This window comes from Thamnophis elegans, chromosome 14 (genome assembly GCF_009769535.1).
Source record: "Thamnophis elegans isolate rThaEle1 chromosome 14, rThaEle1.pri, whole genome shotgun sequence".
Taxonomy (NCBI): domain Eukaryota; kingdom Metazoa; phylum Chordata; class Lepidosauria; order Squamata; family Colubridae; genus Thamnophis; species Thamnophis elegans.
Window position 1 is genome coordinate 11,644,143 of NC_045554.1, and position 16,480 is coordinate 11,660,622.

General features: G+C 47.0%; 1 protein-coding gene across 4 annotated transcripts in view; it reads right to left on the reverse strand.

Moving 5' to 3' along the window:
• Positions 1–8,730: 8,730 nt before the first annotated feature.
• The window catches only part of CAPN15 (calpain 15), a 135,928-nt gene continuing 128,178 nt past the window's right edge, over positions 8,731–16,480 (reverse strand). For all 4 annotated transcript variants that reach the window (XM_032231248.1, XM_032231249.1, XM_032231246.1 and 1 more), the window contains exons 10-12: positions 15,296–15,462; positions 13,340–13,518; positions 8,731–9,327 (exon numbers count right to left, since the gene is read on the reverse strand). In XM_032231248.1, the coding sequence (XP_032087139.1) occupies positions 9,150–9,327; positions 13,340–13,518; positions 15,296–15,462 (524 nt within the window). In that variant the 3' untranslated portion in view covers positions 8,731–9,149. The remainder of the gene's footprint in view (positions 9,328–13,339; positions 13,519–15,295; positions 15,463–16,480) is intronic.

Sequence of the window (16,480 nt, forward strand, 5' to 3'; positions counted from 1 at the left end):
TGTACATTATAAAAATAAAAACACACACCCTTCACATTCTATATAATTAAAATTGAAAACCTGACATTGCATTAATATTGCACTATATACGGTACAATTCAATAGTTACTGCCCTGGGATAGAAGCTGTTTTTTTAGTCTATTTGTCCTTGTTTTTATTATCCTGTACCATCTGCCAGATGGTAATAGTTCAAAAGAAAAGGGGAGCCCAGGATGAGATGGATCTTTAAGGATGTTTAAACTTTCTTAAGGCAGCGGGAGCTATGAAGCTCTTCCAAGGAGGGGAGAGGGCAACCCATGATCCTCTGGGTAATATTAACCCTTTGAAGCGCTGTCCTATCTGCCACTGTGCGATTGGCAAACCAGACACAGGTGCAATAAGTTAAAATACTCTCTATGGTGCAGTCTTCGGGCACGATTCAAGGTGCTAGTTATCACTTTAAAGCCCTACATGGCCTAGGACCCAGATATCTACGAGACCGTCTTCTGCCACATACCTCTCTAAGACCAATAAGATCGCACAGGATGGGCCTTCTCCAGGTGCCATCAGCTGGACAATGCCAGCTGGCGATGCCTCGGAGTAGGGCCTTCTCTGTTGCCGCTCCGGCCCTATGGAATGAGCTACCCCCAGAGATCCGGACCCTACCCACTCTCATGGCCTTCCATAAAGCTATCAAAACCTGGCTTTTCCAGCAGGTCTGGGGCTGTTGACCTCTTGATTGAGGGCCAGCCCCGCTTAGACAGGGTGCATGTTGTGTTCTTTTAATTTTGTTGTGTCTTATTGTTTTAATCCCTCCTTAATATTCCTTATTTCTGTAAGCTGCCCGGAGTCCTCCGGGATTGGGCGGCCTATAAATTCAATAAATGGAAAATGGAATGGAAGTGGTAGAAGGTCACTAGCAGTGACCTTTGGAAGGAAACCTAGGGTAGTTTCTCTTTATCAAAAGAGATAACAATCAGGAAGGGAGGGGGGGAAATCAAGAAAATGTTTTTTCCTGCCACTAATTTTGATTCCCACCCCCACCCCCTTTCATCCTGTGCAGGGTGTCAAATATCACATTGAAAGTCCCAGTGCTAATTGGGAACTAGAATTTTTTTTCTGCAAAGTTTGGTGCTATATTTTAGATGCAGGAAATTCAAAACATTTTGATTCAAGGGAATCTTTTATTGTGCATTAAGACTTACCGAGACCTGTACTTATAATGATAAATCACATGAATGGAAAGAGTCAATGGTTTAACTACCTGGAATGTGCCTTGGCATTCATTAACGTTGTAATTATTGATGTTGGACAACGTTGCGTGGATATTTATTTTTTGCTGGTACGGTTGTCTATATACGTAGCTTTTGACTGTATCAGCATTAAACTTTAGCAATAGGAAGAGTATTGATACTTTGATGTTGGTGAAGACTCCCAAGAGCACCCTGGATGTCCAAGAAGACAAATTAGAACAGAATCAGAGTTGGAAGGGCCCTTGGAGATCTTCTAGTCCAACCCCTGCAAAGGGAGGAAACCCTATACCACTTTAGACAAATGGTTATCCAACATCTTCTTAAAAACCTCCAGTGTTGGGGCATTCACAACTTCTGGAGGCAAGTTGTTCCACTGATTCATTGTTCTCGCTGTCAGGAAATTTCTCCTTAGTTCCAGGTTGCTTCTCTCCTTGATTAGTTTCCATCCATTGCTTCTTGTCCTACCCTCAGGTGTTTTGGAGAATAGTTTGACTCCCTCTTCTTTGTGGAAACCCCTGACATATTGGAACACTGCTATTATGTCACCCCTAGTCCTTCTTTTCATTAAACTAGGTAAAGGTTCCCCTCGCACAAATGTGCTACTTGTTCCTGACTCTAGGGGGCGATGCTCATCTTTTTCAAAGCCAAGGAGCCAGCGCTGTCCAAAGACGTCTCCATGAACATATGGCCGGCATGACTAAACGCCAAAGGTGCACAGAACGCTGTGACCTTCCCACCAAAGGTGGTTCCTATTTTTCTACTTGCATTTTTAACAAGCTTTTGAACTGCTGGGTTGGGCAGAAGCTGGGACAAGTGGCGGGAATTCACTCCGTTATGCGGCACTAGGGATTCGAACTGCCAACCTTTCTGATCGACAAGCTCAGTGTCTTAGCCACTGAGCCACCATGTCCCCATCTTCTTTGTACAGTTGCAATGGATAGCTGTGAAAGGTGGACCATAAGAAAGGCTGAGCGCCAAAGAATGGAGGCCTTTGAACTCTGGTGCTGGAGAAGACTCCTGCGAGTCCCTTGGACTGCAAGGCTATCCAACCGGTCAGTCCTAGAGGAGATCAACCGGTCAGTCCTAGAGGAGATCAACCCCGGCTGCACTTTAGAAGGTCAGATCCTGAGGAGGAAACTCAAATACTTTGGCCACCTAATGAGAAGGAAGGACTCCCTGGAGAAGAGCCTCATGCTGGGAACGATGGAGGGCAAAAGAAGAAGGGAACGATAAGAGAATGAGGGGGCTGGATGGAGTCACCGAAGCAGGCGGGGTGAGCTTAAATGGACTCCAGAGGATGGTAGAGGACAAGAAGGCCTGGAGGAACGTTGTCCATGAGGTTGCGATGGGTCGGACACGACTTTGCAACAACCCCTGAGATATTGGAAGACTGCTATCCTGTGTCCCCTAGTCCTTCTTTTCATTAAACTAGACATACCCAGTTCCTGCAACTGTTCTTTATGTTTTAGCCTCCAGCCCCCTAATCATCTTGGTTGCTCTTCTCTGCACTCTTTCTAGAGTCCCAACATGTTTTTTTACATCATGGCGGCCAAAACTGGATGCCGGATTCCAAGTGTGGCCCTACCAAGGCATTGTAAAGTGTATTAACACTTCATGTGATCTTGATTCCTATTTTAGAAGAGCTTATTTTAGGAGATGTATGAACCTTTGAACCTCAGAAGCCGCTGTAGACAGGGCCCAGCTTCCATTTGCTCTCCAATCTAACGGCAGCACCTGAAAGTGTCTCCAGATGGCCTCATGCATAGTGAGGAAGTTTCCATTTTAAATGAGCCAAATGTTTTCACGTTGAGCTTTTGAGTCTGCAATCCGGGGGAGATGGGTGAAGTCTGACAGATCTGAAGAAAGTAGACCTCAGGTGGGAGGAAGGTTGGTGGGCAGGTAGCTATGAACCAGAGCAGCCAATAATGGCATTGGACCTCTGATGACAGGGCGTTTCTTGGGGTTGCCGAGAACAACTATGAGATGGGACTCGATAGATAAACTCCGTTGATTGTAATTAAACGTATCAAACGGGAGTCACTCTAAGGGTTGAGAGTTTCCCTCCAAGGGCTTCTCCCGCTTGAGCAAGGGGTTGGGCTGGAAAACCTCCAAGGTCCCTTCCAGCTCGTTATTCTGTCTTCCAACCATGTCATCTTCTCATCTTATGGAGGATTGTGGCTTAGGAGGAACAGTTAATGCTGATCTTTGGCCTTTGCTGCCCTCTGCTGTTGAGGACTGTTCAGCCAACCTCCTTGTGGCTTGGCAACTCAACTGAGCTAAGACTAGTTTACAAAATGTATATTTGCACCCAGCATAGAATATCATCAGAGTTGAAAGGGACCCCTGGAGGTCTTCTAGTCAAACCCCCTGCTCAAGCAGCAGACCTAAACACTGTACATGTTTTATGTGCCTAATGTATCAGATCCCTCCCCTTACACACAACTTGTTTCTCACTTTTATCTATTTTCCCTGCAAAAGAACATGATTGTAGCCCACTATCTGCCATCCCCGAATGGTGAGATGCTTCTAAGGAGGTTAGAATTCAACAGTAGTGATGGTGAACCTATGGCATTTATACCAGGGGTGACACACAGAGCCTTCTCTGTCGGCACGTGCACCGTTGCCAGTGCGCGCTGGAACCAGCAGCGGCCCAGCCCTGCCACGCCCCCGAACTGGTTCTCCTACTTGATTTTCGTTTCTGTGCATGCACAGAACAATTTTCATTGCATGGTCCCATATCCATGATCCCATTTTGGAGAACCCTTAATAAGCTACCAAATGAATCATCTATGGCAGTGGTTCCCAAACTTGGCAACTTTAAGACTTGTGGACTTCAACTCCCAGAATTCTGGGAGTTGAAATCCACAAGTCTTAAAGTTGCCAAGTTTGAGAACCCCTGTTTTAGAATCTCCTTTTCCCAGTTCCATTTACTCCGGAGTAGAGCAGGCAATACATACAGTTGAGAACTTAAGGATTATCTCCACTTTTGCACATAACACAAAGCATTGATGGGAGACCGGAAAATGCTAACTGAATTATCCAACTTGCTAAGCCCAGAATGACTGCTGGAACCATGGATTTCATGTTCAAATAAGGGACATTGGTTTCACATAAAATGATGGGAGCAGCTGAATTTTGAAATATATCTAACCACAAACGTCCCATGTTTTAGCCAAGTTTACTATACTGAGCAAATTCCGTCTTGTAGCCTTCCAAATGTGTTGCTTGAAACCGATGTCTTCTAAACTTGGCAACTTTTAAGATGTGGGGGACTTCAACTCCCAGAATTCTGGCTGGCTGGGGAAATCTGGGAGTTCACACAGTGTAAAGTCAGCAAGGTTGAGAAATGTTCTTGGTTGTGCCAATTAAAGGCGGTGGAAATTGTAATTGTGTGTCTCCCAAACACCCCAGGGAAAAAAAAATGTAAATGTACTCTTTTCATTCTTTCAATATCTGCACCCCCCACAAATGCATCGAGAAAGGCAAATGATTAAAAAAAAACCAACTTTTTAATTCTTATTTGGTCCTTTTGAACCTGAGCTTGAAAACCACTCATGGGAGAGAATTCATATTATACAGGGAACAGATTATGGGTCCGATTTACAATTGATAAAATATCCTATGCTTTCTTCTTCTTCTTCTTAAGAGGTGCACAATATTTACATGATTAAAAATTATTCACAGCTCGGTGAGAAGTGAATCGAAAGACGCACACGCACACACATACATTAGACACGAAAAGAAAGGAAGAAAGAAAAAAGAACGAAGAAAAGCAGAAAATGCCGGACGGAATTTTCAGATGGGAAATCCAAACAAATAAAAGGAGGGAGAAGGGGGCCGTTTTGTGTTTGGCCCGGGACAATGAAAAAAGGAGGCAGGATGGAGCGTTGACATTGGAAGCCAACGTGAAGAGGGCAGAAGAAACAAACAAACAGGGAGAGGAAATTAAGCTTCGTCTCCGCTGCGACCTGAATATGGGTGAGGGATAAATGTTACAGATAGGAAGTATGATAAAAAGATTGGCATTGCGGCTTCATTCCCCAAGTCCTGGCAATGCCACATTAGCCCTCAAGTTGAGGCATACCCTGTCCTTCTGGAGGTTCGCGTGCGATGCCTATGCCATTGCCGAAGCCCTTCTCCCTCCCTCCCTTCCTCCTGAGAGTTTATGGCATATTTGCAAACAAATCTGTTCTGACATCAGTGTTCACTGCAAAACGTTCCTCCCCACCTCTGCTCAAGGTTCTTCGGGAAGAAGAATGGCTATTAAAAAACATGGAGGCTGCCTTGAGCTCTCCATGAAAAGAGGGAGAGAGAGAAGAGTCATAATCCCAGGTCAAGTCCTTTCCTCATCATCTTCTTTTAAGGACCCCCATAATCCCTTGCATCGAGGTGGAGTCTGAGCAACGAACAATGGAGCAGAGTGTTTCCTGGCCAGTTGCCCTTCCTGTCGTCAGTGCGGAGTTATATTCGGCAGGTATATTCTCAAGTGTGCCCGAGAGAGAGAAATATCTGCCTCTACCTAGGATCGAACTCAAAGGCTCCTGATTCTGAGGCGAGAGCTCACAAGTGAGGCCACTGCACCACTCAGGTCAAGTCCCTCCTGCAGCCAGGAAATTTCTGTTCAACCAACTCTTGACGTCTGAAGGGGAGTATCAAAACTTTGGAAGGAGCGGGTTGCTGGCCGTGACCCTTTGGATGGACAGGTGAGCAAAACCAGCTGGTCAGATTTCCTAGAAAGGTGTTCATAGCCCCGCCCCACTTCACCCATTCCCAAAGCCCGTGGCCACCTGCCACCAAAGGTCACTAAACTACATTTCTCCCAAAGAAAGTGCTAGAATACTGAAATGCTGGCTTTTTCTGAACACAGAGAGCTGTCACTTTGCTCTGGAAGGATGTCCACATTCTTTTGTCATCGGTGTGGCCAAACGTTTCCATACCCATCAATTTTCTTTGGGGTGGGTGGGTGTTAGGGGGAAGGACCAGAGAATCGGTCTAATTCTACAAAATGCAGGATTCTCCGATCAACAGGGGATCTATCCACTCGACTCCGGAGGATGACATTTAATGGTGCAGGAAAACATCCCCCCGTTCCTAATTTCCAGCTGCTGCATTTACACAGGAGCAGGAACACAACTTTCTCTAAGGTCACCTATATCCTTCCACCTTTTCCCTTCTCCGGCTGGTCTGAGTTAATGCTCTTCTCTATGGCTCTGTCCCATTTGCGATCAGCCCGCAGAGCTAAAACGTTGGCATGGTCTGGTGCTTCCTCTGCAGGAGATTCCCAACAGTCAAGGATGAACCATGTCTGTTGTCGTGCCGCCATGTGGTTGGCAAAAGACTCTGGAGAAGATCCGGCCGCCGCACGTGTCTCCAGATGACCTGTTAAGCCAACTATGGCCAAATGTTGACCATTTCACTTCACCTTTGGTCTTGCTAAACACCAACTAATCCTGGGAGAAAAATGTCAAGCAAACTGGCTGCCCCCAGACCCACTGGGAAGTCCCACTTTCCACTCAAATTTCAAACAAAGGGCACAAGCCCGCCCCTACTCCGAGCTCCACCCTTGCTATCCTCCCTGTATCTTCTGCCTAGACAGAGGCTGGGGAAGAGGAAAGGGGCTTTATCTCCTATCTGCAGCAGATAAAACCTACTCAAGATGCCTTCATCAGCACAGGGGCAGAAATCGGTGAGCTAGATAGGAGGCCACAAAAATCCAGGTCCCCTAAACCTTTAGAGAACCGGAAGAGGAACATCTACTCCTGCTGACTCCTCAACATTCTTGAGTCCACGCTTCCTCCAATCCTCTCCTTAAGGTCAAGAAGGTTGGCAGGAAGGACGCTATCCCTGCTTCCGTGGTTTTGAACCCATCCTGTTTCACTAGATACCCTGTTCCCCGAGTCTAAACTCCACAGATCTCGAAGAGAGGCTCCGCGACTCCCCTTCGACCTCTTCCCGACCACCTCCCGACGTTCGGACCGATCCATCGGAAGCCCAGCGCCTCCCTGCAGGATTCAGCTGACCTTCGTTGGAAGAGGGAAGGATCTCTCTACTGGCGGGCTCCTCAAGGCCTCTGTGGGAGGCCGAGTGCCCACCTGCAGAATGTAAAAGTGCTAAACTTCAGGCGATGCCCTCACACCTTGTCAACCTTTCCAGGTAGAGCTCAACCTGGAGCATGGAAAGTAAAGGGACAAACTGTCCATAATCTGATTTCCTCTCCTCCATGGCTGATTTCTGGCTCATCTTTCTTTGGGGGTGGTGGTAATGAGGAAGGGGCCAAAAACAGACATTGGGGAGGGGGTGCTCCCCTCCCTCTTTTAACAGCTAGAGAGCTTGCCCAAAGAAACAGACTCCCAACTCTTTCTAAGGGCCGGGGGCTCCTGTGCGCTAGCTTCCTTCGTTTCGGCCCCTGGCTGCAACGAAAGGGCATCGCAACCCATCAAATGCACACGGGTGTCAGCTCCCTGGAGGACGACGACAAGGACACAACAACACAAAGACAAATGGAGACCTTCTGCTCTTCCCAGGCAGATAAAGCATTAGCTGGCCGGCCACCAAAATGGAAGGCTGGACCTTTGTTCCTTTGGCCAGCCCCGGGGTGGGAGTGGGTGGTCACAAGGAGGGAACCAGGGGCAGGTGCCAAAGCAAAGACCCACCGCCCCCAGCTCAGGGTCTTCAGTATGGCTCCGTTGTGTTGCAGCAACAAAGTCCCTCCGGGGAGAGCGCCTCCCTGGCCCACCAGTCCCGCACAGCTGCTTTTGGGGCTTGTGTTGCATTGCGAGAGGGCTGGTGCCACCTGCTTCGGGGGCTAAACGCCAACTCACCTTCGGCGACTGCAGGCCAGGTCTACCCATGTGGACTTACAGCCTCCATCTCTCTGGAAATCAGGGGTGTCCAACCTTGGTTGCTTTAAGACCGTGATAGCAAACTTATGGCGTGTGTGCCAGAGGTGGCATGCAGAGCCCTTTCTCTGGGCATGCACGCCATTGCCAGCTGCTCTTCTGGTTCAAAAAAACTGTTCTCCAGGCTGGTTTGGGGCCATTTTCAGGGCTGTTTTCAGGCCCTTTTTGGCTCAAAAAATGGCCAAAAATGCCCCCAAAACAGGCATGTGCACGCCAGCCAGCTGGTCTTCTGGGTTCCAGTCCTCCGGTGCGCACATGGGCACGCATGCACACAGGTTCCAGTTTGGACACTCGGTGCTGAAAACGTTCGCCATTACTTCTTTTAAGACCTGTGGACTTCAACTCCCAGAATTCCCCAGCCAGCACAGCTTGCGTGAATCATCCACAGACTTAAAAGTTGCCAAGGTTGGACACCCCCCCCCCCCCAGCTGTAAATCTCCTGGGCCTGGAGCACCGGTGCTAGAAGGGAGATGAAACTCACCTCCTTCATCCTCAAGGGAGCAAAGGACCCCTCTCTAACCCGCCTGCCCCCCATCCCCACCTCGGCTGCTGATGCCATGAACCGCAAGGGAAGGCAGGCAGGCAGACAGACAGACAGACACATTCGCCAGAGGTATATTGTTGCAGCCGTAGGATATCTGGCGGCTGAGGGAAGGACGGCTGGCCGCGCTCAGGCCGTTCGGTGTGCTGGAACCTGCGAGGGGGCATCCTTCCCCCCAGCTCTAAAAATTTTTTTCTCCTTGCTCTCCAATCCTGACTGCAGCTTTGGATAAAGTGCATCTTCTGTGGGAAAGGGGTGGTGGAAAGGGGAGATGGGTTTTTCAAGAGAGGGGGGGGAACCTGAGCAGCTCCCGGCCTAACCCCAGAGAACAGGAGAAGAGGCGCTTAGTTTGAAACCCGCGATCCGTCGGTCCTCCTTAATCCTGACGGGCTCTGCACGGACGGAGGGGGCAACGCGGGAGACAGGCGGGGCTAGAAAAAGGCAGAAGCAGAAGAGGGGGGCAGGGGGGGCCCTTTGTCATAGCGGCCGGGGCCCGTGAAGTCCCGCCACCTCGGGGGTGAGCAGGGGGTTGTGCGTCCCCTTCGTTGACATCCAGTCGTTCAGGAACGCCTGGGTGGCCTTGCGGTGGGCCAGGCGGTGCGTGATGGAGAATCCGGCGTTTCCTTCCAGTTGGGATAAAATCACCAGGACCTGCCTGAAGGAGGGGAACCAAAACAGAGAAGAGGGGAAGAGGGGAGGGGAAAAGATGGGAGAGGGAGGTCAGAGTGTTTCTTGAGTCTGAAGAGGTAGTTAGTAATAGCAATAGCCGTTACTTATATGCCACTTCACAGTGCTTTACAGCTCTCTCTAAGCGGTTTACAGAGTCAGCCTCTTGCCCCCAACAATCTGGGTCCTCATTTTACCCATCTCGGAAGGATGGAAGGCTGAGTCAACCTTGAACCTGGTGAGATTCGAACTGCCTAATTGCAATGCAGCTGCCAGTCAGCAGATGTAGCCTGCAGTACTGCACTCTAACCACTGCGCCACCATGGCTACCTACCCAAAGCACCCCTAACACCCCTCGGAAAGTGTGTTCCGTTAAGAGACAGCCTGTTGTGCCTTAAAATGGCTTCTCCTGTACTGCCATAAAATGGCTTCAACTGTACAGTTCAGTGGAATTGCCATGGTAACAGCTTCACAGAACTCCACAAGGGGACTCCCTCTGGTAAGGGGTAAAATACAACATTAGAAATTATTTTTGGTCTGGACATTTTCCCCCTATATATAAATGCCCGGGCAATGCTGGTTTATCGGCTAGTAATATATAATAAATGAAGAGTCAGTTGGACTAGTGGATAAGACATCAATCTAAAAATTGGGAGGCCGTGAGTTCTAGTCCTGCCTTAAGCACAAAGCCAGCTGACTGACTTTGAGCCAATCACTCCCTGTCAACCCTAGGAAATAGGCAACGGCAGAACACTTCTGAAAAACCTTGCCAAGGAAGCCACAGGGGTAGTCCAGGCACCGAAACCTGATTTGCAGGCTGACACACAAGGGACCAATATAGATATAACTAAGAAGAAGTAAGATCCGTAATCAGCGATAGATAGATAGATGATAGATAGATAGATAGATAGATAGATAGATAGATAGATAGATAGATAGATAGATAGATGATAAGATAGATAGATATGGATAGGTAGATAGACAGACAAATATGAATGGATGGATAGATAGATAGATAGATAGATAGATAGAGAGGGAGAGAGAGAGATAGATAGATAGATAGATAGATAGATAGATAGATAGATAGATAGATAGATAGATAGATATGGATGAATAGATGGATGGATGGATAGATAGATATTAGATAGATGATAGATAGATAGATAGATAGATAGATAGATAGATAGATAGATAGATAGATAGATAGATAGATAGATAGATATGGATGAATAGATGGATGGATGGATAGATATTAGATAGATAGATAGATAGATAGATAGATAGATAGATAGATAGAGAGATAGATAGATAGATAGATAGATATGGATGAATAGATGGATGGATGGATAGATAGATATTAGATAGATGATAGATAGATAGATAGATAGATAGATAGATAGATAGTGTAGATAGACAGACAGATAGACTGACAAATAGGTGGATGAATAGATGGATGGATGGATGGATGGATGGATAGATAGATAGATAGATGATAGATAGATAGATAGATAGATAGATAGATAGATAGATAGATAGATAGATAGATAGACAGATATGGATGAATAGATGGATGGATGGATGGATAGATATTAGATAGATAGATAGATAGATAGATAGATAGATAGATAGATAGATAGATAGATAGATAGATAGATATGGATGAATAGATGGATGGATGGATAGATATTAGATAGATAGATAGATAGATAGATAGATAGATAGATAGATAGATAGAGAGAGAGAGAGAGAGATAGATAGATAGATAGATAGATAGATAGATAGATAGATAGATAGATAGATATGAATAGGTAGATAGATAGACAAGGATGGATAGATGGATGGATAGATAGACAGACAGGCAGATATGGATGGATGGATGGACAAGACAGACATGGATGAATAGATGGATGGATGGATAGATAAACAGACAGACGATAGGTAGGTAGATACTAGCAATGTTCCCTCTAATTTTTTTTCAGTGAGCGGAAAAGTATAGTGTTTGAGCGGCACAGTTTCATGCCTGAGCACCTAAGAGAGCCACAGTTTGAACTGCTGTCATGTCTGCTGGACATTTGCGCAACATACCAAGCGTCAAGCGCCGATTGCTAGCGAGGTTTCAGCCTGATGAATGCCAGACATGAAAAGTGCCACTCAAAGACTATACTTTTCCGCTCACCCTGAAAAAAAAAAGGCTCTCTGCTCAGCTTTTAGATTGCTAGACTGGCTAGAGAGAGACATGGCACCAACAGGGTCCTGGGTCCTGGCATTTTGCAGGCAACCTGTCCTCTCACATTCCTTTGGAATGCAACCCATCACATGTGAATTAGATTTTGCCAATTATCCTATTAAAAGATAACGCTATTATTCTAAAATACGACTAACTCGATATTAAAAACTGTAAATATGTAATGCTGGTAAATAATAGCAGTAATTGTTATTTAGTATGATTAAAATCAGTATTGATATATCAATATAATATCTATCGAAATTGACAATATACACTAAAATAACAATACAAATATATAATGTGGAATATAAATGTAATAAATATAATATATAAATGCAACATAAATGTAATAAAATAATTTATCATGAAACTCTCCCCCTTTAAAGTAGTAAGATCAATTAAATAGTCTAGCAAGTTTGGACAATATGCTATATGTTATGTTACTTAAGAATATATATACCTCAGAATCAGATACAACATCCACATCATTTCCAACTGAGTCAATAAAATCATATGCCATGCCAAAACTATTTTAAATAAAGATATGAAATTAATCAAGTATTGCATTTATTTTTCAAAATGAATGTACAATTTTTTTATTATTTAAGTTTTGTACCCTATCTTTTCTAACTAACGTTAACTTTAAAAAGATGTTACATCAGACTACAATACAAGTAATTAAATGAAGACTAAAATAAGTGTTTTGGCATATTGAGCTTTTTATATTTCTTTCTTATATTTCTTCCTTAGTTGAGAACTTGCTCCTCAGCTTACTTACGCATTAACTGTTTGTTGCTTTTATGGTTTATTCATTCACTGCTCCATCTTCAGTTTTTTTCACAGGGGGCAGGGCTTCCTTCCTTCCTCCCTTCCTTCCCTCCCTCCCTCCACTCCTTTGGCCACCAATTTTGATCCAATTCTCTCTCTCTCTCTCTCTCTCACACACACACACACACACACACACACACGTTCTTTGGGGGGGGGTTGAATTACTCCGCCTCACTGCGCAAAGTCGGCTCAGCATGTGTTCGGCCCCCACTTACGCCGAATCAAATCCGCAACCGGCGGGACCAGGGGGTTGCATTTCAAAGCCGCCAGTCCTCTTGCTTCTTCTCCTTCACCGGCAAAGCTCCCGCTGGCTTCCCCGCCCATGGCAGTGGTGCTTCTCCCTCCACGCGGAGCCCCTGAGCTGGCTCCTGCGTTATCCCTCCCCCTTCCTCCTCTGCCGTGCTTTTGAGGCCGCGGGAGCTAGTAGGAAAGGGGTGGAGGTGGAGGCAGCGGCAGGGGTAACCCCTGCTGCTGCTTTCCTACTAGCTCCCGCGGCCTCAAAAGCACGGCAGAGGAGGAAGGGGGAGGGATAACGCAGGAGCCAGCTCAGGGGCTCCGCGTGGAGGGAGAAGCACCACTGCCATGGGCGGGGAAGCCAGCGGGAGCTTTGCCGGTGAAGGAGAAGAAGCAAGAGGACTGGCGGCTCATCAAAACAAGTCTGGGGAGGTCCTTTGCGGGCGGCCAGTTCTAGCCGCCTGCAAAGGACTTCCCCATGTTTGCTTTGGTAGAAATCTCTGCGCGGCAGTTAGAAACTGCTGCGCGGGGATTTCTTTGCATGTGCGCGGCCGCGCAGGTGCGCACCTTAGAGGGAACAGTGGATACTAGATAGATAAATCTCAAAGGCTGATCAGGGATCTTCTCTCTCCTTAGTTGCACAGCTTCAGCATTTGAATGCAGATCGGATCAGCCATACCTGCCCTGCTATTTTGCATTTCTGGGCTCTCACCTGTGCAAAGGTGGCACACTGTCCTGGGTCTTCAAGCTGCCCCGAGTGGACACAACGTTGAAGCTATCTGTGCAATCACACTGGACGTGGAGATAGGACTTGGGGTGCCGATTCTCCACCACCACAATGAGACCGGCCCAGCCGTGGGTCAGGTAGTAGCAGGTCATCCCTTCACGGCCCTGTTCCAGAAAGGAAAATAATCACCAGCCTGTTTCTCTGAAGGAGTCATAGGTCAAGAGACTGAAGGTTTGGGTGAAGTTCACATCCCACCACACGGAGCCAGGAGTCTTCCGACCTTGGCGTCTTTAAGACTTGTGGACTCCAACTCCCAGAATTCCACACGGCTTTCTTTCAGCACAGCTGGGGAATTCTGTGAGTTGAAGTCCACAAGTCTTAAAAGTAGCAAAGGTTGGAGACCTCAGCTCTACAGGAAACTGACTGAGGAATTCTGGGAGTTGAAGTCCACAAGTCTTAAAGTCATGAAGGTTGGAAACCCTTGCTCTAAACGAAGAAGCTGACAGGGGAATTCTGGGAGTTGAAGTCCACAGGTCTTAAAAGTTGCCAAGGTTGGACACCTCAGCTCTACAGGAAGAAGCTGACAGGGGAATTCTGGGAGTTGAAGTCCACAGGTCTTAAAGTCATGAATATTGGACACCCTTGCTCTAAACGAAGAAGCTGACAGGGGAATTCTGGGAGTTGAAGTCCACAGGTCTTAAAGTTGCCAAGGTTGGACACCTCAGCTCTACAGGAAGAAGCTGACAGGGGAATTCTGGGAGTTGAAGTCCACAGGTCTTAAAAGTTGCCAAGGTTGGACACCTCAGCTCTACAGGAAGAAGCTGACAGGGGAATTCTGGGAGTTGAAGTCCACGGGTCTTAAAGTTGCCAAGGTTGGATACCTCAGCTCTACAGGAAGAAGCTGACAGGGGGATTCTGGGAGTTGAAGTCCACGGGTCTTAAAGTTGCCAAGGTTGGATACCTCAGCTCTACAGGAAGAAGCTGACAGGGGAATTCTGGGAGTTGAAGTCCACGGGTCTTAAAGTTGCCAAGGTTGGATACCTCAGCTCTACAGGAAGAAGCTGACAGGGGGATTCTGGGAGTTGAAGTCCACAGGTCTTAAAGTTATGAATATTGGACACCCTTGCTCTAAACGAAGAAGCTGACAGGGGAATTCTGGGAGTTGAAGTCCACAGGTCTTAAAAGTTGCCAAGGTTGGACACCTCAGCTCTACAGGAAGGTTGGACACCTCAGCTCTACAGGAAGGTTGGACACCTCAGCTCTACAGGAAGGTTGGACACCTCAGCTCTACAGGAAGGTTGGACACCTCAGCTCTACAGGAAGGTTGGACACCTCAGCTCTAAACGAAGAAGCTGACAGGGGAATTCTGGGAGTTGAAGTCCACAGGTCTTAAAGTTATGAATATTGGACATCCTTGCTCTAAACGAAGAAGCTGACAGGGGAATTCTGGGAGTTGAAGTCCACAGGTCTTAAAAGTTGCCAAGGTTGGACACCTCAGCTCTACAGGAAGGTTGGACACCTCAGCTCTACAGGAAGAAGCTGACAGGGGAATTCTGGGAGTTGAAGTCCACGGGTCTTAAAGTTGCCAAGGTTGGATACCTCAGCTCTACAGGAAGAAGCTGACAGGGGGATTCTGGGAGTTGAAGTCCACAGGTCTTAAAGTTATGAATATTGGACATCCTTGCTCTAAACGAAGAAGCTGACAGGGGAATTCTGGGAGTTGAAGTCCACAGGGATTAAAAGTTGCCAAGGTTGGACATCTTTGACTAGGCTATGGTTAAGTGGGTAGGTTGGTCAACTGGTTACTCAATGATCCTGAAGAGAACTGAGATCTTTTTAAAATTTCTTTTCTAATTGTGTTTATGTCAATAATCAGAACCGCCAAATCCAAATCCAAAACTCTATAGTCTCTTCAAGAGGATGTCGGCTACCGACACCCACCTCATGCCGCTCGCCCTTGTGCTCCGTGAGGAGAATGATGGCATCGGCCAACGTGGTCGATTGGGCCTCAATCTGTTCGACCATCACGAGGCGGGAACCGTAGATGGCCAAGATGTAGTTGGAGACCTCGGTGGGCGGGGATTCGCTGCTAGGTGTAGGGCTGGAGCCTGAAAGAGATGGAAAAATAAAGAGATATGGCTGAATTCAGTTGGAGGAGACAGCACCCCATGTCAGGCTTCCAAGTAAGACCCCCAACGAAAGAAGACTCCGAGGCTTGAGGTTCCTCAAAGTCCCATTTTATTAGAGATGCCCTATTGGCACATCTGGGAAAACCCGAATCTGAAAGCTCCAAGGTTTTCACCACCCAAACGAAAGTCCAAGCCTCTGCCCAGCACCCACATGTCCATCACATGGCCCAATCAGGCACCATCCAACACTGGAGATGCCTCCCAATCACACCACTCCAGGTGCAGGGCAAGATGTCCTTGACTTTCTGAGAAAGGAATGTTATTTTGACTATATCTACCCCATTACATATAATTCCCCCCTCCCAATTTTCCACAGCATTAAATGTGGCAGGTCTGAAGGCCCAGTCAGGATCAAACTGTTGGCAGTCGGCAGAGTTAGCCTGCAATACTGCATTGGAAGGAAGGGAGAGAGAGAGGGAGGAAGGGCAATAGCAATAGCACTTATATACCGCTTCAGTGCGCTACAGCTCTCTCTAAGTGGTTTACAGAATCAGCCTATTGCCCCTAACAAAGGATGAAAGGATGGAAGGCTGAGTCAGTTTTAGGCAGTCAGGACTGAACTCCAGATTGTGGGCAGAGTCAGCCTGCAATAGCACATTCTAACCACTGCGCTACCAGGGCTCCTACTGCAACATCCAATCAACTATAACTATAGCAATAGTGCCTAGACTTATATACTGCTTTACAGTGCTTTACAGCCCTCTCGTAGCGGTTTACAGAGTCAGCCTCTTGCCCCCCAACAATCTGGGTCCTCATTTTACCCACCTCGGAAGGATGGAAAGCTGAGTTCAACCTTGAGATTTGAACTGCTAAATTGCAGGCAGCTGGCAGTCAGCAGAAGTACCCTGCAGTACTGCACTCTAACCACTGCGCCCCGTGGCTCTTCAAACGCTGGCATCTTTCTATTCCCTCTCAGTCCTACCCTCCAAGCAAGCCA